At 56.0% G+C, this 24,594-nt stretch overlaps 1 protein-coding gene across 1 annotated transcript in view; it reads right to left on the bottom strand.

The window, feature by feature from the left end:
* CACNA2D4 (calcium voltage-gated channel auxiliary subunit alpha2delta 4) overlaps positions 1 to 24,594 on the bottom strand; it is a 109,369-nt gene that overhangs the window by 4,888 nt on the left and 79,887 nt on the right. Inside the window, exons 27-34 of the mRNA XM_045775451.2 lie at positions 11,284 to 11,345; positions 10,854 to 10,898; positions 10,564 to 10,626; positions 3,816 to 3,886; positions 3,360 to 3,435; positions 2,726 to 2,778; positions 2,303 to 2,358; positions 1,986 to 2,006 (exon numbers count right to left, since the gene is read on the bottom strand). Coding sequence (XP_045631407.2) covers positions 1,986 to 2,006; positions 2,303 to 2,358; positions 2,726 to 2,778; positions 3,360 to 3,435; positions 3,816 to 3,886; positions 10,564 to 10,626; positions 10,854 to 10,898; positions 11,284 to 11,345 — 447 coding nt within the window. The remainder of the gene's footprint in view (positions 1 to 1,985; positions 2,007 to 2,302; positions 2,359 to 2,725; positions 2,779 to 3,359; positions 3,436 to 3,815; positions 3,887 to 10,563; positions 10,627 to 10,853; positions 10,899 to 11,283; positions 11,346 to 24,594) is intronic.

Raw genomic sequence — 24,594 nt, 5'->3', positions numbered from 1 at the left:
ACAAGTCCTAGGCTTGCTCCCTAACCCCCGTGGCCAGTTATGAGCAGAGCAGCAAGGGCAGAGCGCCTGACTGCCAGGGCCTGGGAGAGAGCCGGCAGGGGGTTTCAGGCCCAAAGCTGCCGAGGCCCAGGAGACACAGCTCACAGCCTTTCCAGCTCCTCAGTGTCCGCATGGTGCACTGAGTCCACTCAGGCACAAAGGATGGCATGAACAGGTCTCAGCAAAAGGAAAAGCTGAGGCCCTAGCAGCCCGGTCCTAGAGGACACACATTTGTGCCTGAGGTGAGCAAAAAGCACAACAGGGCTGGCTCACAGGCCGAACGACATTATTTTTGTCCAAAATAGCAGCACTGTTTTAACACAGGGCTTCTGTTTCTTCCAGGCACTTCTCATGCATTTCCAATGCAGGAAATGCACAGGGCCCGTCTGCGGGGGAGGGGGGGGCAGTATCACCCCCATTTCATAGACCCCTATCTCAGGGTCACATAGGGGTCAGTAGGAGAGCTATAGGTCTCCTAAATTCCCAGACCCAGAAACTTCCCACTAGACCTTGAAGGCAGGAGGGGAGGCCAGTCGGAGCAGACAAGTGTGAACTGAGAGGAAGAACCACAGTGTTCAGTCAGGGGCTCTGCACACTTGGTCAGGTTCCACCAGACCTTCCAGGGCTGCTGCTGGGCACTTGGCTGTCTGGGCCCCTCGGAATCTGGGAGTGGGCACTCTGGCTAAAGCCTGCAGAAGCCTGGGAGCTGGCTTTGCTCCTTCCAGGGCCCAGTTACACTGGCCTGGTCCCCAGTGGGGGCTGACTCAGGGCTGGACCTGTCACCTGAACCACTTTGTGTGGGTAAGGTTATCTCCGTGACAGTGTTAGTAACAAGGCCAACAACAACAGGGTGGAGTAGCCTTCCAGCCACTGGGAAAGGGCCTCAGGGTCTCCTGCAGTCCATGTCCTTGGACTCCATGTCCTTGGACTCCAAGTCCAGCGCTATTCACTGAAGACATGGACGAGTGTCTGGACCAGGCCTCCTAGGCAGGAGGGAGAAGCTTCAGGGGCAGCTGCCCTGAAGATGAGAGATTCTGAACAAGCAGATTGAGGGAGATCATTCTCAGTGTTTGCAAGATGCAGCTGCTGGCGGAGAAAGACAAGGAGGGGAGCTGTGTCCCCCCCACCCTGTGTTCCCATGCAGAGGGGAGGAGGGACCTGTTTCTAAATGGGTTGTGACACGTGGTCCCTGGTTCCTGTCACAGACACCATCAGGAAGCCAAACTCTTAACAAAAATGGGGTGGGGAGTACAGCCCAGGCAGTGGAGATGTTCCAGAACCCCGTGGAAAAGGCTCTATTGACATGGAGGGGTTGAACAAGACCGGTTAAAGCGGGACAGTCCTGTGTGGTGGGGAACCCCCAGCTACCCAGAGAGTAGAAGCCATTGACTTCCTTTTGCATTTAAAGGTCAAGTGGCTTCACTCTCCCGGGGGGTGTAGTACGGGGTCACAGCTGGCTGAGAGTGAGGACATTTCTTTGGTTTATGGTCAGGCCTGTGGAGGGCACTGTCCTCAGACACAAGGTCATAGGAGATGTTCACCTGCCACCCCCTCAACCCCGAGCTCTGCTGAGGGCTCCGTGGACATGTGAGCTGGAGGCACCTCTGTTTCTGCCTCCACGAGGAGACCTGGTGGCTGCTTACCTGCACGTGGTCACAGCCACTGGGCAACATCACCCTTTTTCCTCTTGGAATCACCCAAGGAGATGGCTGGAGGGTTTTGTTTGCCCTGGGGTAGGGCTGTACTTGTGTGGGACACCTCCACCCCTTAAGGAGTGGGGCTTTAGATTATTAGGGACCCTGAGTCAGGGGTGTCCCCGGATGAAGAGAGCTCAGCCTTCCTTGGATGCACGCCTGGGACAGAGAGCTGAGGACAGTCCCCTTTTGCACCTTTTGCAGTCCCTCCCCACACCGCCCCCCCCCCCATCGTCAGCGAAAGCTACTCACAGTGATGGAAGACAGCTTTGGCTGTCCAGGGCATGAGGCCCAGCACAGGGTGGGCAGGATGGCACAGGGTGGCGATGTCACATGGGATGAATGATGTCACATGGAGCGGTGATATCCCAAGATGGCATGATGTCACACAGAGAGTTGAGGGGAGCCAGGAGTGAGGGGGAGGCCATGAGAGAGGACCCAGCAGGGTGAGATGGGAGCCTTGGACTCTCCAGAGTCCCCATCCCATCTGTCATCCGCCCAGAGGTGACAAGTTCCTACTGAAATGGCTCTGATAGTCAACACTCCCTTTTGCAGTCCTCTGTACTCACCCTCCGCCCCACTGTCCGCATGCCAGGAGTCCCAGGCGCTCCACTCCAGCAGGAGCCTGTCAGACGCAGAGCTGAATCTCCGAGACCGAGACCGAGACCCGAGACCCGGTGCCCTCCCCACCTGGGGCCTGAGGGGCCTGGGGCACCAGAGCTCCCTGCTGGCCCCTGGTCTAGCCCCTCTCCTCCAGGACACCCTCTCCCCCGCTTGAGGCTCCTGGGTGAGCAGGGAGCTTCTCCACCTGGGCAGCAGTGTGTAGGGGGCGGGCGCCAGACACCTAGGGATCTCGCCTGCTCCTCTGGGGTTCCGGGGACCTCATGCAGCTCCTGCTCAAAGGGCTCCCTCATAAGGCACACCTGCATGAAGTCGCCCCAGTGTGTTGTCCCGTGTCTGCCCCCCTCCACCCCCCTCAAGACCCCACTCACAGCAAGAACTCATTCACCAGCCACCTGGTAGCAGTCAGGAGCACAGAGATTGGCTGGGAAGGAGAGGGGACACACAGTTAAGCCCAGGCCCCGGGAGAGGGTGCTCCTGGGCACCACCAGTAAAAACCTCAACGGGGGTGGGGGAAGGGGCTTCCCCCTCCTCCCCCTCTGGCTGCCACCACCTCCCACCCCTTCCCAGCAGAGGGAGCATTTACAGCTGGGTTATCTGATAAATTCCTCCTGTAGGGTGGACACTTGGGCTTAGACCATGCCCATCGAGAAGACTAGGAGTAGACTAGCCGAGTTCTCTTCCTGCTGAGCTGCTCGGTGACGTTTCTGGGATCCTTTATGATATGTGTAAAAGTGCTGGCAAGTGTGGGTAGGAACAAAGCTACACAGGGGCTGTGGTCTGCTTTCTCTGCCAGAGGCCTCTTATCTCACGAGACCACCAGAACAATTCCCTGAAGCCCGGGAGAGAAGACTGACTGGCCTGGGGTGGGGGCAGGCTGAGGACAGGGAGCAGGGGTGCGGGGTGGGGGGTGGGGGGAAGAGGCTCCACAGGACTTTCTGGTCCCAGTCAAGAGTGGGGTCCTGGGGCTAGCAGGTGGGAAGAAAGGTCTGGCGTGACACTTACGCTGACCAGGGGCCGGGCGGCACTGGGGTGGTGACTCAGGGGTCTGCACATGGCCTGGTAGTCATACATGGTCACTCTGAAAATCAGAAACAGGATAAGGGACTTCCCCCACCCCCTTCCCCACCCAGGGGGAGTTTGCTGCAGGGTTCCCATTCACCCGGATTCCTGAGGGTGCGGGAGTGAGGGTAGGCGGGTCAGACAATTCCATCTCTCCGCTTGGACTGCTTTAAAGACATTGAGCAGCAAATTCGTTTTCCCTCCAAGGGCCCATATGACCTTCTACGCCTCTCCACCTCATGTCAAGTCTCCGGCTTCAGAAAGGTTGCTTTGGGAGCTCTTTGGGGCTTTCACTATGGGTTTTTGAGGTCAGGATCCTGATATCTGTCGGGACCAGTTAGCATCAGCTCCTGCTTGTTCTGTGTGTATTCGGTCTGGGGAGAAGCATGTCCCACTTACTGGCTGAACACCCCTGTGCTGAGCAGCTGGGTCATGAGAGCACCATCCACCTCCCCCAGGAATCTTCCCATCTGCGAGGGAGAGAGAGACAGGGAGAGAGGGAGAGGGAGAGAGAGAGAGAGAGAGAGAGAGAGAGAGAGAGGGAGACAGGGAGAGAGAGAGTGTGGGACACAGGGAGAGAGAGAGAGGGAGACAGAGAGAGAGGGAAACAGGGAGAGGGAGATAGGGAGAGAGAGAGAGGGAGACAGGGAGAGAGAGAGAGGGAGACAGGGAGAGAGAGAGAGGGAGACAGGGAGAGAGAGAGAGAGAGGGACAGGGAGAGAGAGAGAGGGAGACAGGGAGAGAAAGAGAGAAGGAGGGAGAGGGGGAGGGGAAAAGGGGCCACAGGGGAGGAGAGGGAAGGAAGAAAGGGAGGGGGAGGGTAAGGGGAAGGAGAGGGGGGAGAGAGGGGGAGAGAGGGAGAGGGAGAGAGATGGAGCAGGATGAGGACTTCTGTCTTCCATATTAGGCCAGGGCTCATTGCTGAGCTCCAGACATCAGGGGTGGGTTGGGTCCCCCCATAGATACCTTTCAACAGAATCAGAACTGTACCCATTCCACCGGCTCCCTCCCCCTTTAACGGGCTCCCCTGCCATACTCTCTATCTTAGTGCTTTTCGAACTCTAAGTTACTCTAAGAAATCCATTAGTTGGCCAGGAAATCAATCTAGGGGTTACAATCGGATCTTTTTTTTGAAGGCACAGACTTCCTTTGAACAGTTAGGTGTGAATTGTGTGTGAAGTCAGGTTAAACGAGGTTTTGTGAAATTTGATTTGTTGTATACGGTGCGTGTGTATGTCCTAGATCAGATGTACCATGTATCTCTTTCTGTGAGTCATGGTCAAAAAAGGTTCAAAAGCAGCGCTCTGCTCTGTCTCTCACTGGCCTCCTTATCCTAAACCGCCCAGCCAAGTGCAGTTTGAGAACCCTGGAGTGGCCTTTGGTTTCCCTCCCCCTCCCCGTCACTGGAGCGGTGCCCTGTGGGTTTGTCACTCACCTTCCAACTCCTCGCCTAACCCAGACCTTTGTGCTCCCAGCGGCCCACTCCACCCTCCTCACGGGGTTCTCTCTCAGTCCCCAGCCCTGCTGCCAACACAGTTGGGATTTGGTCTCTTTCTCTCTCTCTTTTTGTGTGTGTTTCCTGAAGAACAAAACAGGATCTTCCTTCCCCCTCATCCGTCCTTCCTGCCCCAATCAGCCAGCACTGGTGAACGCCCACCGCTGTGTGCAAGGCCAGGCTGTACCCTCCAAGCCCACAAAGGCCGCCTAGGCGGTTGGCACTCTAGCCTGCTGTGCTCTGCCTTCAGGCTGCCCTCCAGCCCCACCCCTACGCTGACCTCCCCACCTGCCCTGGTCTCTTGCTTCTGCTGGTTTCTCAGCATGGCAGAGAGGAAAGAGCCTGCGCTTAAGCATCGGATTTTGATTCAGATCCTGGCGCCAGCATTGCCCACTGCGTGCCATGGGTTAAGTTAGGGGATAATGCGAGCCGAGCATCTGGCACACAGCGAGCTTTCCGTCTGCGGCGGCCATATGATAAGGAGCCGCTGGGGGCCTGGGCACTTCTCTCTGCCTTGACAACACTTCCTCAGTCCTCACTCCAAGGAGTTTTCCTTGTCCTTCTCCAAGAAGTCTTTCTTTTGTCACCTTTCCAGCTGGACTTAAGGCCTCCCTCCTCTGTGCTGGGAACTGAGAGGCTAACGACAAAGGCACGAGGGGGCAGCCCAGAGAGAGCTGGATAGGACGTGCAGACTTGTCTGAGCTCTGTGGTCTCTTTGGCCAGAAGGCCCAGCTGTTCTGAGGCCTGAGAGGCTTCTTGGAGCAGGACAATGGGCAGGGCAGAGGACAGCAGGGAGGAGTCGAGGGCATTTAAGAGAAAGAATAGCAAGTGGAAAGGTGTGAGGTAACCAGTCCTGCTGTTCTCCAACGTGCAGCCCTGAAGCCACCTGAAGTTCCTTCAGCTCAAGTGATCCATCAGCTGCGGGTTGATTTTTGCTGTTCCAGTGACCAGGTGTGTGTGTGTTCCTGCCTTACCAGACAGCGAGATCCTACAGGGCACACCTTTACCTCCTGGCTTCCCGCAGACCATGCGATGGCGATGTCTTGTTGATGGTTACTATTCAGTGAATGGACAGGGGAATGAATGAGTGATCTGAGTATTCTCCCTGGGGAAGTGCAGCGGGGTGGAAAGGAGGCTCCTGATGAGGCTGGTGCAAATTCCCACAAGGCTGTCCCCTTTTCTTTCCGAAAACTAGGCTTATTCACCAACAGCCCTGTGGTTCGACACTTGATTCTGAGAAGACAAGCTCCTGGATGTTGGGAAAAAATGTATCCTCCTCTGTACATAAACAACATGACTTTCTAGGCTATGTCACCCTGACAGAGCATATCCATCCTCCCCTTCTTTACGGAAGGTAATCCTGACTTGAATTATGGTAGCACTATGTTCGTCTCAAAGACTACATTTCCCAGACTCCCCTGCGGCTACAGCTGGCCAATGAAATGTGAGCAAAGTTGCCGGGTGGGACATCCGGGAATCTGTTTAAAGGGAGCGGCCTCTGTAGGAGGACCTCATTCATGGCTGTTGCCCTCCCCTTCTTGTCTGGAAAATGGACAAGAAGGCAGGAACTCCTATAGCCATGTTGTGATCTTGAGGATGGGGACAACTGGTGACGAGACAGTACCAGGCCTGGGCTACCTTCATCTACTAATTTGGTTAAATCACTGTCATGGGGGCTGTATTCCTGACCGCAGAACACTATTCCAAGTTGATGGTTTCATTTGAACCTCACCCGAGTGAATCAGTACCTCAAATAGGCAGATTAACTTAGTTCCCGATCCTGCAAAGCCAAAGTCCAGGCCCTCAAACTGGAGGACCCTGGTCAGTTTAGGGCACCCGGACTGACTGTGGGATGGCGCCCAAAGCACAGTGCAGGGTCTGTAGGCTCTTCACAGCCATAGCGCTATACAAGGGCTCTGGAAGCTCCGGGTCCCTGTGGCCCCAAGCACTACCTTTTAGGTTTGCTCACAGCGGGCAGGACTCCACGTTTACAGGGGACAATCCACCAATAAGCAATGGTCCTTTGGACTGCCTGAGCTCTAGGGCTGCATAGAAAGGGCCTGGGGCTGCCTGTGTTTCCTGTCTGTAATGAGGCAGGATTGCCAAGCGGGGAGCAGGGAGCGGATGGGGCAGGTGTCGCCAGAGAATGCGGAACTGATGAGTATTCCTGCTGGCAGGGCAGCAGCCCTGGCGTAGGCTAATTTGCATGCCTGTGTGAAGCTATGTCCCCAGAGGAAAGGGGGACCAGAGGGTGGGTGGGAGAGCCAACTCTGGGATGGAGCAGATGTCTCATAGCCTCTCTTACCCAGGGACAGCCTCAGTTTCTACTCTAAAAGCTTACAGGGTGTGAGGATTAAATGAGTTACCAGAGTAAAGTCACTGTGCGTGGCTCCTTGTGAGGACCAATTTCCTTTGGCTCCTTTCTTGTGTAGAGCCCCCCTGGCTCCCCTGAGCTGCGTAGTTTCCTGACACCTGACTTTGGCCCCACAGTGGGGCCAGGGAAGCATGTGGGGAAGTGGGCATTAGTACTGCATTCCAGAGAGAGCCGCCCAGAGGGCTCTGCCATGATGGGCCCTCTCTGGGTCAGGCGGCCAGCTGAGCTGCTCAAATGAGGCTGCCCTGACCTCAGGAAGGCTCTGCTGCCAGAGCCTGGGGGAGCCCGGAGATGTGCTGAGGCAGGCGGTGAGGAGTGGGGGCTGGAGGGCCATGGTCTCTCCTGCACTGCACCCACCATGCCCACTGCACCGGGAGTGACTGGAAGACAGCCTGCTTGCTGTGCTGAGTGGGAGCACTTGGTTGGTAGGTGTGTAGGGAGGCAGGGAGGAAGAAGGGGGAGCTGAGGAAAACAGGGGTTGAGGCTTAAGACAGGCACATCAGAGGCCCTGTGAGGGCGGAAAGGGTTGCCCTGGTCAAGGCAAGCTCAGCATTTTGGGCTGGGGGCAAGGAGGGAGAGGGTGCTGTGCCCTCCGAGAGATTCAATACCTCAGGGAAAGACACCGTGATGGGGCATCTGATTTTCTAGCTTTGCTGCCCGGTGAGGTCCATTTTGAAGCTCTCCTGTGTGGGTGCTACACACAGGCAAGTGATAGGACTTGGGGTCCCCAAATCTGGGTGATAGATCCACTGTAAACATTACAAAGATCCACAGAGCTGTTGTCCCTCTCTTGGCCCCAGCTGTCTGCTTCTCTTTCTAGGCCCCAACAGAGGGCTGTAATCCTGTCATCTGTCTTTCTTTATTGTAAGAATGAGCCCTGAGCTGGAAGAGAGGCCCAGGGGGACAAAATGTCTAATCAGTAGGCCTGGAACATCACCAGGCCCAGGAGAGATCCAAGCCGCCCCTCCCTCCAACACACCGCAGATGGTGCCCTGGGCCTTCTGCACTCACCCTATTTGCTGGGCAGGAGGGCCTCAGTGAGGAAGGGCTGGGGAGGACTTTGGGAAGAATCTTTGCCCCAGAGCAGGGGCAGTCCTTTCTCCCCAGGCCCCTGGATGGACCTTGGCAGGAGAAGGAGGAGCCTGGACCTTCTGGCACATTAGCCCAGCCAGGAAAGTGCATCCAGAGCAAGAGCAGCTGGCGTTAAAGCCTAGGCAGTGGTTCGGAGATTCATCCCACATCAGAAGCAGCAGAGGGCTTGTCACAGCACAGCTGGAGGGCCCCATCCCAGAGTTTCTGATTCCCTTAGTCTGCGCAGGGCCCAAGACCTTGCATTTCTATCCAGCTTCCAGACGCCGCTGCTGCTGCCAGTCCCCCCAGTGCACTCTGAGGCTTAGGGAAGAGAGGGGCAGGGAGGAATGAAAGAGCTGGAGGAGGGGCCAGCACTTGGGTGTTTGGGAAGGGGGAGGAGTTTGTGGTAGGGCGAGTCTGAAATGACTTAACAGGGTCCCAGCCTCTTGGTAGGCTGGACCTAGTAACTCGCTTCTCAGGAATAAACTATAGTAAAAGTGATGGGATGTCACGGCCGAAATTAGGTTCCGAAAGACAGTGACTTCCGTCTTGTCGCTCTGTGTCTCTGTGGGCTGGGGTAAACATTACATAGTGATAGATAACTGTTCCAGAGTTGCTGTACCCCTCCCTGTCTCTGGCCCGGGTGCCACTCCCTTCGTGCCCTCTCAGAACCCGACACAGCTCAGGTCGCCGGGTCAGACCTGCTCAGGGTGAGAGGAGGGACTCTGTCCACACACTGCTCCCAGAGCCCGGGCACCAGCCCTGGAGTTTAATCCAGGGGTCGGGATGCCTGGCCTTGGCGTTCAGGGTCCTAAAGGCATCGGTCCTCATTCCGTAAGACCAGCCAAGTGCAGCGAAGTGAATGAACTCCGCCCCAGCAGTAAGGGAGTGGCCCAGGGGAGGGGCCGGGCAGGAGGGTGACCCCGGGGACTAGACTGGGACCGGCAGCCTGTCTCACCCTCCAGAGAAGGCCCTTTTCCCTGCGGTAACCGACCTTGCCCTACAAATTCTCGAACTACAAGTCCAAGTAGTTCACAGCTCGGAGCTTATACCGTATCCCTTCCGCTGAGGCTCAGGCTGGAGGGCGTTTCAGCGCTTCTGGCTTGTTGCAAGGAAATACTTTAGGTGAATATATTTGAGTTTGGTTCAGGTTTGAACAGCCTTCTTTTTTACTTGATTCCTTGCTAAATAAGCCATTAATTTGGGGGCCCAGTTTGGGGCTCAGCAAATACAAAATTATGATGATACTTTCTCTTCTGCCTTTCTGAGCACATGCGGGGCCAGGGAGACATCCAGGTGCCCGGGGGAAGGCTCGGTGTGCAGCCAGGCTACCAGATGAAAGATGATTGCCTCCGTTCCTTTGTATCCCCCCTAACAAACTGAGGGTCAGCCTTGGTGTGTTAGAGTAGAATTTTCCTCAAGGGAGGTCTAGACAGAAAAGGAGCTCAAAGTGGGAGAGGCTTGGCGCTCCTAGGCCCCATGAAGATAGAAGGGGAGGTTGCTATGGTCTGAATGTGTCCCCCCAAGGGGATATGCAGAAACCTAACCCCAAGGTGAGGGTAGAAGGTGGGACCTTTGGGAGGTGATTAGATCACAAGGGTGCGGCCCTTAGGAATGGGGTCAGTGTCCTATTACCGAGACTCCTGAGAGCTCCCTTGCCCTTTGCATCACATGAGGACACAATGAGAAGTCTGTGACTCAGAAGAGCACCCTCACCCAACCACACTGGTGCTTGCTCTCTCTGGATGAGCCACCCAGTAGTGGTGCGAATGGACTAAGGAGGCTGGAAGGTGACGGAGGGGAGGGGGATGATGAGTCCGAGGGTGTCTGCGCTCTGGGAGGAGGCTCCCGAGGCCAGGCCAGTCAGTGGCATAGCCAGAGCACAGAACACGCGGGGTCCTGCGGTGTAGCCCTGCTGAGCCTCTCCCCGTTGTGTGGACCGTTTCCCTACCAATTGTGGGACGAGGCCCGATTCGGTAGAGACAAAATAAAGAAGTAACATTTTCTCTGCCCATCTGAGTGGAAAAGTGTCTGCATTTTGTGATCTTGCTACACTGACTTGGTTTCAGGAAGAGACTCCGCTTGCTTCAGACCATTCACTCTGACCTGCCCTAAGCCACCGCGACTTCCTGGGCCGCTTGCCCTTGACAGGCCTGGCTGCGTGAGGGATGACCGGACTCCCTCCTTCCACTTCCCGGATACCTTACCTCCTGGGACCGCTCTGAGATCAGGATGAACCCGTTGTTGTCGATGACCAAGCAGTCCAGCTCCTGGGGAGAGACCAGAAGGAGGTGACGGCCAGGCCCTGACTGCCGGGTGGCCTGCCTGGCCTGGTGTGTGGCGAGCCCTCCACGTCTCGTGCCAAGGTGCCTTCTGCGGCCCAGCACGGCAGGGAAGGGGGACGTTTGGGAAGGAGGGGAGTTGGCCTGTAAGGAGGGTGTGGTTTAGGGCCCCATGGTTCCCACTTGCCCCCTCTTCCCCCTGGGGGAGAACTCACACTGTCCTGGCAGCTCTCAGGGCACGGCCCCTCCACAGCGCTGCACTGGAAGGAAGACGAGAAGCTGTACGTTGTGTATACCTCTGCGCACGTGTGTTTCTACAAGCTAGACGTCTGCGTGGTGTGCGTGTGACATTCGTGTGGTGTGTTCACGTGTGGGGAACAGCGGGGGTATGTTCAGGGCCTACTTAGGGTGCACACTGTACGTCCTGCCCCCTCCTGGGGCTGCGCGGAGAGAGCCCCGCTGGTAAGGCAGGCCAGGAGCAGACGCCCAGGCCGCAAGCGGAGGCCCGGGAGCTGGGACAGGCAGAGGAGGCAGGGATCTGGGAGGGGGCCCGAGGGGCAGTGGGGCACCCCAAGGGAGCTGGCCTTCCTCCCTGCAGATGGGTCGGCCAGTCCTCTGTTCCTGACCTGGCGCCATCACACCCACCTGCCGGGTCGCTGCCCAGAACGTGCGTTGCAGGAACTCCAGCCTCATTTGGACACCCACCGCTACAAGGAAGTGGGAAGGGGGGGCAAGAACATGGGTGTGTTTTTGGGGAGGGGGTGGTGGGACGGAAGAGACGATGAGAGAAAAAAATAGATTCAAGTTAGAGAGAGGAGGAGCATCAGCAGGAACCGAGGGGAGAGGTAGCACTGGAGCTGAGTCAGATGGCAGCATGTGAGAGCCCAGCCGAGGCTCCTGGGGTGGGGGGCGGGGAGGAAACAGGCAGACTGGCGGCTTCTGTCTCTTCCCAGCAGATAATACTAGAAAATGCCTCCAGAGAAAGCTGAGGCCCAGGCCCTAGAGAACAATGAGGATAGCACTCATCCTCTGATATCGGGAAACTCAAGGCAGGTGCACCGGGCACATCATTCTCCCTTTTCCCAAGGATGGAAAGACAGAGGTAGAGAGACTGAGCCATCTGTTCCAGGTCACAAGACCAAAAGTGGTGGGCTGAGACTGGAATTCAGGGCCCCTCATGGGGCTTTCTAGGTTTCAAGCCTGACACAACAACCTCTCTTGTACCCAATCCCTGCTTGGCGTCTCCCCCACGTTGTAGGAAGGCTCTTTCCTCGCTGAAAAGTGCGATCAGGTTTACCCAGGTTTGCAGGTAGGTTCCAGAAGACCAGAGATGCTACCCACTGGCAAAAGCTAACCTTTGGTGACGCCACTTAGAAGGGGCTACCCATGCCTCTTTGGTTCCCAAATAGGCTTGGAGGACGCAAGCCTGAGCTCACATGCTAAGAGAAATCTGAGGTCAGAGAACACAAAGAAAAGGCAGGTTATATTGAAAAGAAAAAGAATAGAAAAACTAGGTCGACTTCCTACTGTCTGGTATAATAACATCGAAGATTCTGAGTGCGGGGCACCTTCACATCCATGGGCTTATTTCATCCACACAGCGAGCAGTTCTATTCTTATTGGGGCTTCACAGCGGAGGAAACAGAGGCTTGCAGAGGTTGCCTGCTTGCCTCAGTCACCCGGCCCCGAAAGATGGAACCAGGACGCAGCCGGGGTCTGTCTCTAAGGCTCTTAATCTCTCTGTTCTCCAGGCCTGACTTGGGTCCCAACGGTCAGGGAGGAGCTGACGGGCGTGGGAGCACAGTGTCCCACCTGGGGCTGCGGCTCCCTTGTCTGTACAGCGGGAGTGGATCTGGGTTCCTGACTGCTGTGCCACATTCATGAGACATTCTAATCACCCCGGCGGCCACTCGGTGCAGAGATCGTCCATCGCGATATTCTGACTTCCCCAAAACTCAGCAGCTGGCTCTTCTAAGTGCACGGGAGTTCCGGCGCAGAGATACAGAATTGTATCCTTTTGTTTTTTTCAATATGGAATGATCATGGGCAAGTTTGATGAAATAAAAAATGAGACCAAGGAAGGGTCAAGGGGCCAGAGTTCTGGCCCTGGGTTAGACAGAGCTGTGATCTTTGGGTTTGTTTCTTCGGTTATAAAATGAGTCATGATCATACTTGCGCTAGGAAGGCTGAGTGAGTATAAGATTGTTGAGTTTCAGATGGATAGTGGGAGAGAATATTAGTCTACACTAGAGCTTTGGTTCTCGAACTTGGTATGTGTTAGCAACAACTGGAAGGGGGCGCCTGGGTGGCTCCGTCAGTTAAGCGTCTGTCTTTGGCTCAGGTCATGATCCCAGGGTCCTGGGATCAAGCTCTGAGTCAGGCTTCTTGCTCAGTGGGGAGTCTGCTTCTCCCTCTCCCCCCACCCCTCCCTGCTGCTTGTGCTGTCTCTCTCCAATAAATAAATAAAATCTTAAAAATAAAATTATCTGGAAGGTTTGTCCCTGACCCCACAGTCTCTTATTTAGTATGTCTGGCATGGGGCCTGAGAATGTGCATTTCTAAAGTGCTCCCAGATGGTGTTGATGCCACTGGTCCAGAAACCATAGCTTGGGAACCACTATTGTAAAGCAATGCTGTCCGATTGAACTTTCTGAAATGATGGGGCTGTTATGGCTCTGCACTGTCTCATACAGTAGCCACTAGTCACATGTGGCTATTGAGCCCTTGAAATGTGGCTCTTATGACTGAGGACCTGAATTTCAGACTTTTTATTTAATTTTAATTAATTTAAATTTAAATGTGGCCACTGTGTGGGATAATGCAATTCTAGAGCTCATCTGGATTTACAGATGATGGAACCAGGGCCCTGAGAGGCCCCTCCCCTCCCTTGGAGGCTCGTGGCAGCTCTGTGGCTGGAGTATGGCCAGCTTTCTCGAACAGGTCCTATGATGTGGGAACATTTGAGTTCTCTGTGCACTTCTTGGTTGCTTCAAGATCTGCTGGCTGGAAGGAGTGGGTGGAAGGGCACAGGTACATGGACTTGTTGGTCAAGACAGAAACAAAAGACACACAGACAGCCTGTAATCCACACACAGGCTTGAGCTGGAGGGGCCAGCACTGGTTGCCACATCCCCTCCTCCCTCTCACAGTTCCCTCCATCCCTGCAGGGGACTGCTCAGTCTCCCCTTAGTCTTCCTTGTAAGACCACCCTTGATGTTCATTTTCAACAATTTCTTTCACCTGTAGAAAAAGGCTGAATGAAAGCAGAGGAGCCTTCTAAAAATTGTCAGAGAGCTGTCACATGCTTAGAATGATCAGATCTTTGGGATTTAGGAAAGCTTATTTACCCCTGTCCTTGTCTTCCTTGGTCAAAGAGCTTTCAGCCTATTCCTGGAGGGAGACTCTGTCTGTCTACCTGCTTGCTCAGAGCCAAGGTGCACAGAAACATGACACTCCTGAGCTGGAAGAAATTCCACGGTTCTAACACAGAGAGTCTTAAGAGAGTGGGGGTTCGTTTCCCCTAAGGAAACAGGTTTTTCAGGCTCTTGTGTAGAAACGGGAGGAGTGGAGAGCAAAGCAGATTCTCTCCCCCAAGGTTCCGTCCCCCAGCTGGGGCAGAAGCTCCCTTAGGGCAAGCTCTGGCTCCTTCACACCGGGCAGCCTCGCAGAACTGAGGCCATCCCGACTGCCCACTATATCTCCACACCGGAGTCACCAAGAGCATTTCAAACTTCACCTATTCGAAACCGAACTCAGGCTTTTCCTCCCCAGAATGTCACCCTCCTTGAGACTTCACCATTTGGGGCATATTCCACTGAATTGTTACCATTTCCCCTTATCCCGACCAAGTTCTGCAGACCTTATTCCCAAACACTGTAAGTCCGTCTGCTCCACCCTGGGCCAAGCCAACAACTCTCACTTGGATTGATGTGCTCGGCCCCTAAGTAGCCTCTCTGTGACCCATTCTCCAAGAGCCATGCCAGTGAGCCTTCTGAAGATCAAATCACATCACTCCCTTGCTTAAAACCTTCCAATGCCTTTCCACTGCTCTTGGAGCAGAATCTAAACTCCTCTGTAATACGGCTTCAAAACCCCACAGGAGCCGGCCCTGCCGTTCTCTCTGATTTCAACCTGAGTTGAAATCTCCCTCAAACAGCTAGTCTCCTTCCCACCTAGGGCTTCTGCCTCAGCTGTCCCCCTTTCCCGAGATGCTCTTCCCCTAGAACTTTACATGGCTGGCTCCTTCTTATCATCGGATCTCAGCCCAAACATCACCTCCTAGAGAGGCTTTCCCTGGCCTCTCCAGATACAGCATCCTACCCCTTCACCCTTCATTCTCATCTCACCACTTTCTAGTTTCTCGGCAACATGATTTATTTATTTTATTCTCATTTATTGCCTCTCTCACCTTATTGGCAGGGAGGCTAATAGTGGGCAAGAGAGAGTGAGTTCCGTTCCCTAGCACCTAGCATCATACCTAACATATCGTGGGACTCCAAAAATATTTTTTGAACTAAATAAGTAAATATTTGTGATTTCCATTGAGTCAGCCACTTGACGGGGGAGGGAATTCTGTAAGATCTCTCGGTCTCGTCCCTTACCTTTAGGGTTCAGGACCGTGCTGAACTCCTTCCTCCTGTATGGAGCCTCACCCTCTTAGAGATCTGGATTCGAGACTCTAGAACTGAAGCTGTGCTCTGATTCCCTTGAAGGCCTGGGAGGAAACCCACTAAGGAATGGGCACTTCAGGTGAGACAAAGAGAACTTCCTTGGGGCAGGAAGCCCTAGATCCTGATGGCAGGGCTTGGGGTGGGGTGGGGTGGGGGTAGGGAGGGGCGTGGGAGCCTCAGCAGCAACAGACCATCTATTCTGCCCTGCCTAATGGCTTTCATCATTTCAAGTCCTGTTCAACTCCTGCCTCATAAACCAAACTGTGCTTTTCCACCCTGGACACTGAGGGAGCCCAGCCTTCTCTCCTGGGAGAGCTGCCAGGATGACACTTGGGCCCCTGTTCTGCTTGCTCAGGTGGTTGGCCATTGTCAAAACCTCACGGGACCCCCACGTCAGGGAAGCACCAGGCTGGCCAGCCTCCCTCCCAGGACCTCCTAGCAGCCTGCTGAGTGCAGGAGATAATACCTCACGGTATTATGTTTGCAGACAGGCTCAGAACTCCTGGTGAAGAAGACTCCAAGCAAAGGGTTCAAGGGAAAGTGAGGCACCTGGTCTTTCTGGGTTGCTCCCCCAGTGGGTTATTAAGAGACCTCCTCCTCTTACCCGCGCATGATTGGTCCCTGTTTCAGATCCTGACATTGGCCCCCAGGTCCTGCGACAATTTGATGGAGGCAGAGAAATGACACCCCTGTCCTCCTGCCCCTAGCCGGGCCTGTCCTTCTCCTTCCCCTGGGCCTCCTCTCGCCTTTCTCTCTCCCTGCCTCTCCACAATGATCTCATGCCTTCCTGCAAAGCAGCTTTTCTTTGAGATTTGCTTGGCTGTCAGACAACCCAACAAAGAGCCTCAAGAAGGGCACAGGCAGCAGACGGCGTATCAAGAGGTACCTCTTTGCTCCGAGTCCTGGCTGTCACCTCGGCGTGGCTTTGTGATCACAGACGGCAACGTGAGACAGCTGTGCGCACACACAAACACACGCACACACCGAGGGAAGTGATTCCTGTTGGGAGCCACGCTCCCGGGGGTGAGCACCTCCCCATTTTACCCCCTAGCTCTCATAGCTACTTTGTCCTTCCCTCTTCTCTGCCCTGATAACTCAGCCCAGAGGCTGTTTAACGGATCAAGGTCTGTGAGGCTAGGAGGGGCCCATCTTTTATACCCAGGAGCTGGGGAGCCAGCAGGTGCTTGAGGTCATAGAGTGCCAGTAACGGAAGGGAGACCAAAGATCTCAATCATTCCACCTCCTCATTCTACAGAGCAGGAAACCAAGGCCTGGCGCTGTCAGGTTCATTAGCTAACTAATAGCTCGTTAATGAGCAACAGAGTCTAGACCCTGGGTCCCCTGATGCCTGGGCTTGGGCTCTCCCCTTCTCTCTCTCATTCAGCTGACAAGAAGGCACTGGGCCGTGGGAGAGGCAGAGTCCCTCTTCCGGAACAGCTCATAGGATATGAAAGAAGATAAACCACACCACAGAAAGCCGCAATAAGAATCTGCAATAAGAATCACAAGGATGGCCTAAAGAAAGGCTGTAGGTTGGAGATGGTCAAGTCTGTGGACCAGCCAGGGAAACTTCGTAAAGGAGGTGACTTTCTGGTTGGGTTTTTAAGAAGGGGGAGGCTACCCATGGGGAAAGAGAGTGTTCCAGACTCAGGGAAGGAGCTGGAGAAGCAGAGGTCTGTCTAGAGGCGAGTGGGTGCAGTTAGTTGAAGGTAGGATGCACGTGGGAGCTGTGTAGGGGAGAGGAGGAAGTCCAGGCGGTAGAAGGTGCTCTCTCTCCTGGGACAGCAGTCTGAGCCCTCGGCCATCCAGCAGAGCAGACAGAAAGGAGCATCTGTCAGAGGCATCCTGAGTCAAGGGAGTTTCTCCACCTGCTCCCTGCACCTGACCCCATGGTGAACCCGCCCCTCCTTGAGGAATGCAGGTGAAATGAGAGAGGGACGCTGGGCTATCCCTGACATATTGCCAACACGCGCTATGCCATCTTCTTGTCAGGCCGATTTTAAGAGATTCAAAGAAGGCTCCCTTAGGGGTCTGTGCCCCGGCTGTGCTCTTTCCCTGGCTTCCTTTGTCTTTGGGTCACACACTTGCCATCTCTTGGAATATCAATTTCCCCAACCTTTTGCCCTAATGATTTAGTAACGAGGCTTCTGAATTTTCGAATACCATTTTTTTCCCCTTCCATGCCTACCCCATCTAGATAAGAGCAAGGAGCCTAGAAAAGCCAAGCGTGGTGGGGTGGGCTGCATTTACCCCGGGTTCCTCCTGAGCTCACCCCGGCCCTACAGACAACCTGTCAGCCAGCTGCAGCAGGCCCCTGAGTGCGCAGCCTGCCTGCCCCGCCCCCTGACTTTGTACTCCCCTAAATAGCCCTGGTCTGGGGTCACCGGAGGCTCAGTGACCTGTGTGTGACCATGTGACAAGCACTGTGTGTGGCTCAGGTCCCCTTTCTGAAGGACTGCCAGGCAGATGGGCTGCCCTGTGCATCCCTCCAGTTACCCTCTCTGGAATAAATCACCCTTCGACCAGGAAAAGGGTTTCGTTTTTCCTTCTCCACAAGCAGGTTGGAAGACACTGCCCTGCATACCTCTGAACGGGAGACAGCCCCACTTCCTAGGGCCTTCCTAGGGACCTCTGGCCGCGTGGGTCCTGCCCCTCCTCGCCAAAGGGAAGGGGAGAGAGGGGAGAGACACAGAGGGGGGCGGCGGTCGGGGCAGGGAGAGCTTGGAGGAGCGTGGGGAAGGAAGATGGAGGTCCACAGGCAAACAGATTTCAACAGCTTTCCTCCTCTCCAGTGGGAAGCGATTACTCCATAGGTGCTTTTTTTCCACGGAAATGCTTACATTTCAAGGGTGAGCGCTGCCCTCTGGCCGTGAGCGCCTCTGGTGTGTGTGTGTGTGTGTGTGTGTGTGTGTGTGTGTGTGTGTGTGTGTGCCTGTGCGCGCGCCTTCGCCAGTGTGTGCTACTGTCGCTGTCATCACAGATGTACCCCCAGCTGTCACTCCATTGCTCCGTCTCTTTGCTCGCGCACACGCGCGCGCTCTCCTCCTCTCCCCTTTCTTCCCCTCTCCTATCTGTCTCCCTCGGTCCCTCCCTCTTTCCTTCTCAGTTTGTTATTGACCCAGCAGCCCCGTCCCCTTGGCAGCCGTGGCAGGCATTCCTTCTCCCCCGTGCTGTGTGCTGCGCGCCAGGTCCCCGCTCCCGGTGGACTGGGGACTCAGTGCCCACTGAGCTCTGCTTGTCAGTGCTGTCTGGATTTCTCCAGGAATCCCGGGAGGGTCTCATTGGACGGTTTAGAGCTACTTGATTTAAGGAGCCTGCGGTCAGGGTGAAGAAAGGTGAGTGTTGTACGCCAGAGGGAAGGCAGGAAGGGCCGGTGGGGGTGCAAGGTGGCTGGGACACAGGGAATGGGGGCCCGTCTTTGCTGGGTCTCCTGGCCTTGTACAGATAGCCACTGTTACCTCCTGCCTGGGAGCAGTTGCCGGGGTTGGGGAAATGCTCAGGACTCGACATGGGGGCAGCCCAAAGACACAGGGCACAGAGCTACTCTGATCTCACAGCACTGGGGAGGTGAGCTGGGGTTCTGCTGGGGAGGGGGCAGCTGGGGCAGGGGAGGGGAGAGGAGAGCAGTGCCCATGCCAGATGACAGGCCTGGGTGGCATAGAAACCAGTCCCTGCAGCACGGGGAGTGCCAGCCAAGAGCCCTGTGCCGTCTGCCTGCCCAGCTCAGCATTTGCAGCCTGAGGAGCTTGGGTGCTATGGGAAAGGGATGCTGGTGACAGGGCTGGTACAGAGGATGGCTGGGTGGGGGGTGGTGGTGGCAGGCTGGAGGACTGTGCTGTCTGAGGTATTGGAATAGACCTCGGGGACCCGGCCTCTTTGCAGGATGCCCTCAGCATGGGATTGCTGGCCTCCGGGCAGCTGTCCTTGGACAAGGGTGCAGAGGAGCCCTTCCCTGGCTGTACATGGCCCCACACAGCTGTGAGGGAAGCCTCCCTGGTGGGGGCGTGGCTGGGAGTGGACAAGGGAGGAAAGCCTTGTAGCTCTTCCTTGGCAAGCCCGAGGCCCTACTCCCAGCCCTCCGGCGACCCAGGGGCAGGGGGTGGAACCAGGCTTGTAAGAACTCACTCGGGGTGTCCCCCAGCTACACACTGGGTCCTCTATCTATAAATGGGTTGAGAAGCCTTATGCCCCCTTGGTGGGAGTTGTGGACTCAGCCTCGGGGGAGCGGGTGGGGTACAGCCCCACCATGCCCACCTGGCTTCCTGACCCACTGAGACATGGACATCCTGAGTTGGAGTAGGAAAGCAGCTCTTAGCAGCCCCAGGCCCATTCTGACAATGCAGAGAGGGTGGTCTGACCGGGGGTCCCAACCGCCCAGCTCTGTCCCAGGGGCCACTTTGTCTTTTTCCTGAGCTAAGCTGTCCGAGTTTGGGGGGAGATGGTAAGGGTGGCTCCTGGTTGTCAGGGCGCATTGGGCATTGCTTTGGCATGACTCAGACTGACACCAGGCAGCTTAGATAACTATATCGGCAGCGGGGGAGGGGGGAGGCCGAGCACGTGGAGGGGGCGGGGGAAGTCCAGCAGGAGGGAAACCCGAAGCAGCTTCCTGCTCTTCCCACCCCACCTCCCCACTGCCACAGTCTCCAGCACTGCCAAAAGAGGGAGCCCAGGAAAGCCAGCTTGGGGGTGGCAGGAGAAGGAGGGACGTTTCTTAAGCAACCGATCTGGTTTCTTTGGGGTTTGGCTGGAAGCTGTGTCTGGGGCCTGGATGAACAAACCTTGTTCCCACTTTCCAGACACCAAAGGCAAGGAGGGGCCCTGTGGAGCTGCTTTGGGCAGGATGGATAGCATGGGATGGAGGCAGGGAAGGGCCTTTATGTAATATTGGGGTGCCTGGGGAGGAAAGAGGTGGAGCTCAGGCAGTCTGTCCCTTCTTGGGGTCTCCCTTCTACCCCAGATCAGGCCTCTTCTGCCCCCTGCCTAAGGCCATGGCCTGACTCCCTAGCCATGGCCTCAATGAGCACGCTTAGTTTGTTCACAATGGAGAGGGGCTCCAATGAGGAATGACTCAGAGGGCTTTTCTGTTCTGATTCCCAGAAGATCTGTTTGGGATCAGGAATATTCAACAAGGAAACCAGGATGCAGGAAGCTCGGGGTGAGAATGGGGTATGCATTTTAAAATGAACCAGGAAGGTCGGCCAGTTCCAAGGACCAATAGAGAGATTTTTAAAAACCTGCTTCCGTGCTGCCTGGGCAGTGTGTGTTATGGGGGTGACAGGCAGGAAGAGACTGAGCATGTTTCCTGGAAGGGCCCAGATGGCCAGACTGGAGGCAGCAGGTGGAGAGGCCAGCCCTGCAGTCCCCACCAAACAGGGTTCCGCTCAGGCCACCCTGCAGTCCAGGTCCCCCTCCACCCTCTTGGTGCCTCTCACTGCCTGTGACCTTCACCAGTCTGCAGAGTGAGGTGGGTGCACAGGTGACCACGAAGGCCCTTTTTGCTTCTCAATTCTGTGAGTCTTGGATGCTGAGGGCTGCAGAAGCCTTGTCCTCAACCAGGGACACTTGACCAAAGGGAGAGCTTGGGGGAGGCGAATGGCAGGGACCCCCAGGCTGAGGTTCAATGGGCATTAAGCACTTGTGTGGTTTGGACCCTGGACTGGGGGAGGCAGACAGGATGGAGGAAGGCTGTGGACAGCAGACTGGTGGTGGGTGTGTTGGAGGTTTCTAGCTGAGGTCGGAGCCAGCTCCCCTTGGAGGATTAACCTCTGTCTGTAGGAGAAATTGAAGGGGCAGGGGCACAGAGAGGCCACCGCCCCCCACCATCCAAGCTGAGCACTCCGTGGGTTTGGGAGCCCGTGGGGCTGAGGAGAGGTGCTCCCCCGGGGAGCAGCGCCCACCCCCAGGCCCCAGGGGATGCTGCTGCGCCCACTCAGCTCGGCGGGAGCACGTGGCGCTTTCTGCTCTTACTGCTGCCTCCTGTTCCATCACTACCCTCCACCCCTGGCTTCCCTCCTGACCTCAGCACCCAACCCTCCACCAGAAGGGGTTCTAGAAAGCCCGCTCCAAGTCCTTTCCTAAGACCTTGGCCACCTGGGGCCTTTCCGCACTGCACGGATGTTCCTAGAAGGAGGGGCCTGGCGGGGGTCAGGGCTGGCGTCTCAGTCCCACCCGGCTCAGGTGGTCTCTTCCCCAGCGGGAGGGGCCCGCCTCCTCAGGTCCAGGGAGACCAGGGACAAGGACATGCTGCATAAACTGTGAAGTACTGTACAAACGAGAGGTTGCCTCTCCCGCTTCTGCCTTTCCCTCCGATACCTGGAACCTCCGCGTGTGAGCAGACCAGGAAGAGAATGGACCCGGAAGCCTATAAAGGCAGCTGAGTTAGTCGCTTTGTCACCAGACTGCTCACGCCCAAAGCTGTATTCATTCTTCCGTGGTCTAACCTGAGGCAAGTTACTTAATTTCCTTGGCTTCATTTTCCCCATCTGCAAAATCGCAGAGAGTTGTTCTGAGCACAAGGAACACTCTCTACTGGTGTTTGTGGCTATGGTCCTGGCTTCTCCCCACGCAGAGGCTTTTTGAAGGAGGTTAATGTCAGTATCCTCCCCCCTGTGCCCAGGTCACGGCCATTCCCGAGATGGGGTCTGGGAGATGGACCGGCACGGCCTCCTGGACGGCGCCAGGGCCTGCTGGCAGAGAAGACATCTGGTCTTGTGCTTCTCGAACTTGAATATGGGGTCTTGTTAAAATTCAGATTCTAGCCGGGTGGGCCTGGGGTGGGGACTGAGAGCCTGCATCTAGGAAATTCCTAGGTAAGGCCCAGGAACGACACCGACACCGAGGAGCTAAGGACGCCCAGGGCTTCTGCCTTTGATTGCTGGCAGCTCCTCGGCCCCACCCCCCATCCTGGTTCTTTCAGCAAAGCCCAGCCAAGGAGGCCCAGTGCCCTGCTGGGGCTCAGCCCTTCTCTCTGGTGCCTCTGCCCCTGGGACTGAGACAATGAGCCATGGGACGATTAGGAGCAAGTCCAGCACCCCTGAGGCTGTGGGACCTGGAGATCTTTCTGGCAAGGCCTCCCAGCTCTTTTCTGTCCCCCGTTCTCCATCCTGGGTGGGGACTTCCCTCTCAGATGGTGTAAATTTATTCCAGCAGCCGGCCAGCGCCTGCCGCAGCAGCGGCACTCCCAATGTAGGTCACCCCCTTTCCTAATGAGGCTAGATACTTCTGGGGGTGGAAAGGGGTCCTTGGGTTGGAGGTGTGCTTGTGGGCAAAGGGTCAGGGAGCCAGGAAGTGTTGGGTTCTAGCCCCATATCTCTGTAAAGGTCACTTCCATGGTGCCCAAAGAGGCAGGGTCAGCTCCGTAGGGAGCACAGGTACCCTCTCCCCGGCCCATGGACCTGGGGGACTTCGTTTTCATCACATTTCTCCAGAGATACTGGGGTCAACAGTGTCCTGTCACCTCAGAAGATGACGCCCGGGGGTCTGCATTGTGGCAACGTGCCTGACTGGTTTTGTACAGCTGACATCATCCAAGGCTGGGGATGGGGCATCAGGACCTGCTTAAGGCCACTGTCTCCACTGACTGGTGCTTGCTGGTCAACCCCTGGGCTCACTCTTGGGGTGACACTGAGGCCCAGGATGGGTGGGTGGGATGGAAAGGAGAGCCTGCTTGAAACAGGGGAGCAGGCTCAGGAGGAAACAGGGTCTGGGCTGGGCGGGAGGGGTTCTCTGCCACCTGTCTTCTTGTGAGAAGCTGGAAAGAGCAGGAGCAGAAGCCCGGCTTGGGTCTCCAGCACCCCTAGGGGTCTGGGTATAGAAGATGCTCTGCAGTAGGGGCTGTCCTACGGGGTTTTCATTAGACCTTACTTCTAGGTGGGAGGTGTCCTTGTACATCTGTCTGCTGGGGGCTTTTGCTGGCTGAGTGTTGGCATCTGAGGGGGAGTGCTGGAGGGCTGCCCACAGGGCATGCATGTGTGCACGCATGTGTGTGTGTGTGTGTGTGTGTGTGAGAGAGAGAGAGAGAGAGAGAGAGAGGGCGCACGTGCCTAACTGCACAGCTCTCTGTGGGGGTGTGTTTGCACCATGTGCTGTGTCGGGCGCTCCAAGCACGTGTGTGGGAGCCTAAGTGCACCCTGCTCTGTGCACACATACATGTCTACCCATAAGGGCCATTGCGGGGTGACAGTCACCAGGGAATGGATGCACAGCCAGACTCAGAAGCCCGTGACTCTTCTCTGATCCAGCATTGGGCAAGGTGGTCATCATCACCATGCCTTGCATGGCCACCAACCTGCCTGAGTTTGTGTGGGGGCTGTGAGCTCTGGATGTGAGGGCTCTTGCTGGAGTCAGAGATTGTTCCGAGGGTCAGGGCCTGAGAGACACAGAGAAGGTGGACACTGCTGTCTGGGATGGAGGTCCAGGAAGGCTGTGTGTGAGCGTGCCCTGCCATGAGCATCCTGTGATGGGCCATCTGCTCGGGAACAGAGAAGTAGACCCCTGTGTGAGGCTGGTGGGACCAGGAAGGAGATGCCACGTAGAACTGCTGTGAGTGGCTGTCCCCCTCCCCACGGAGGAAGGGAACTGGGGCTTCCTCACAGCTATCATGGGCTCAAGTCCAGGCTGGGCGCATTTGCCTGAATTATCTTCGAAGGTAATGTGTACTAAATATAGTAAATGTTAACTCTCCTCCCTTAATTAAATTGATCTGCGCAGAGATTCTGCCCATGAAGTATTACCGTCACCACTTTTAGAGATAAAATAACTGAGGCTCAGAGAGTTTACACAGTTTGCTTAAGGTTGCACAGCTAAGGAGTGGCGGGACTGGAAGGAACCAGAAGGCCTCCCTGCCCAGGCTGGAGAGAGAGAAGCTGGAGAAGACACCTGAGCTGCTCTGAGCTCCTCCTTCACGCCTCAGCCCAGGGCCTGGGGTTCCATCCAAGAGGCAGTGTGGGGAACCGGGCTGCTCCCCACACCCCACATCGGGACCCAGTTGTTGTGACACGCTCTGCCAGCCCCTGGGAGGCCTGCACACCCTGGAACCCCCTCCCCCCAGTGGATGAGGGGGAAAGATAAAGCCAAGACCCCTTCCTGCCCCAGGCTGCCCTTGCTGGGAGCACAGCTGAGGATCCTGCGGGGGTTGCTGTGTTTTAAATGGGTTTTGCCACTGGAGGCAGCTAGATTCAAGAGTGGGGGCTGGGGAGGCACTGAGAGACACCAGGAGCTGCAGCAGGACCCGAAATGCCTGAAGGAAACCTGCTTCACCGGATGCAGAGATTTCAGTTAGCTCCCC

The sequence above is a fragment of the Ursus americanus genome, chromosome 25 (genome assembly GCF_024610735.1).
Source record: "Ursus americanus isolate L20-20 chromosome 25, mUrsAme1.1.p, whole genome shotgun sequence".
In the NCBI taxonomy this organism is placed as follows: Eukaryota; Metazoa; Chordata; class Mammalia; order Carnivora; family Ursidae; genus Ursus; species Ursus americanus.
Note: the sequence above shows the minus strand (reverse complement) of the source record. Positions and strands in the feature narration are given on the sequence as shown.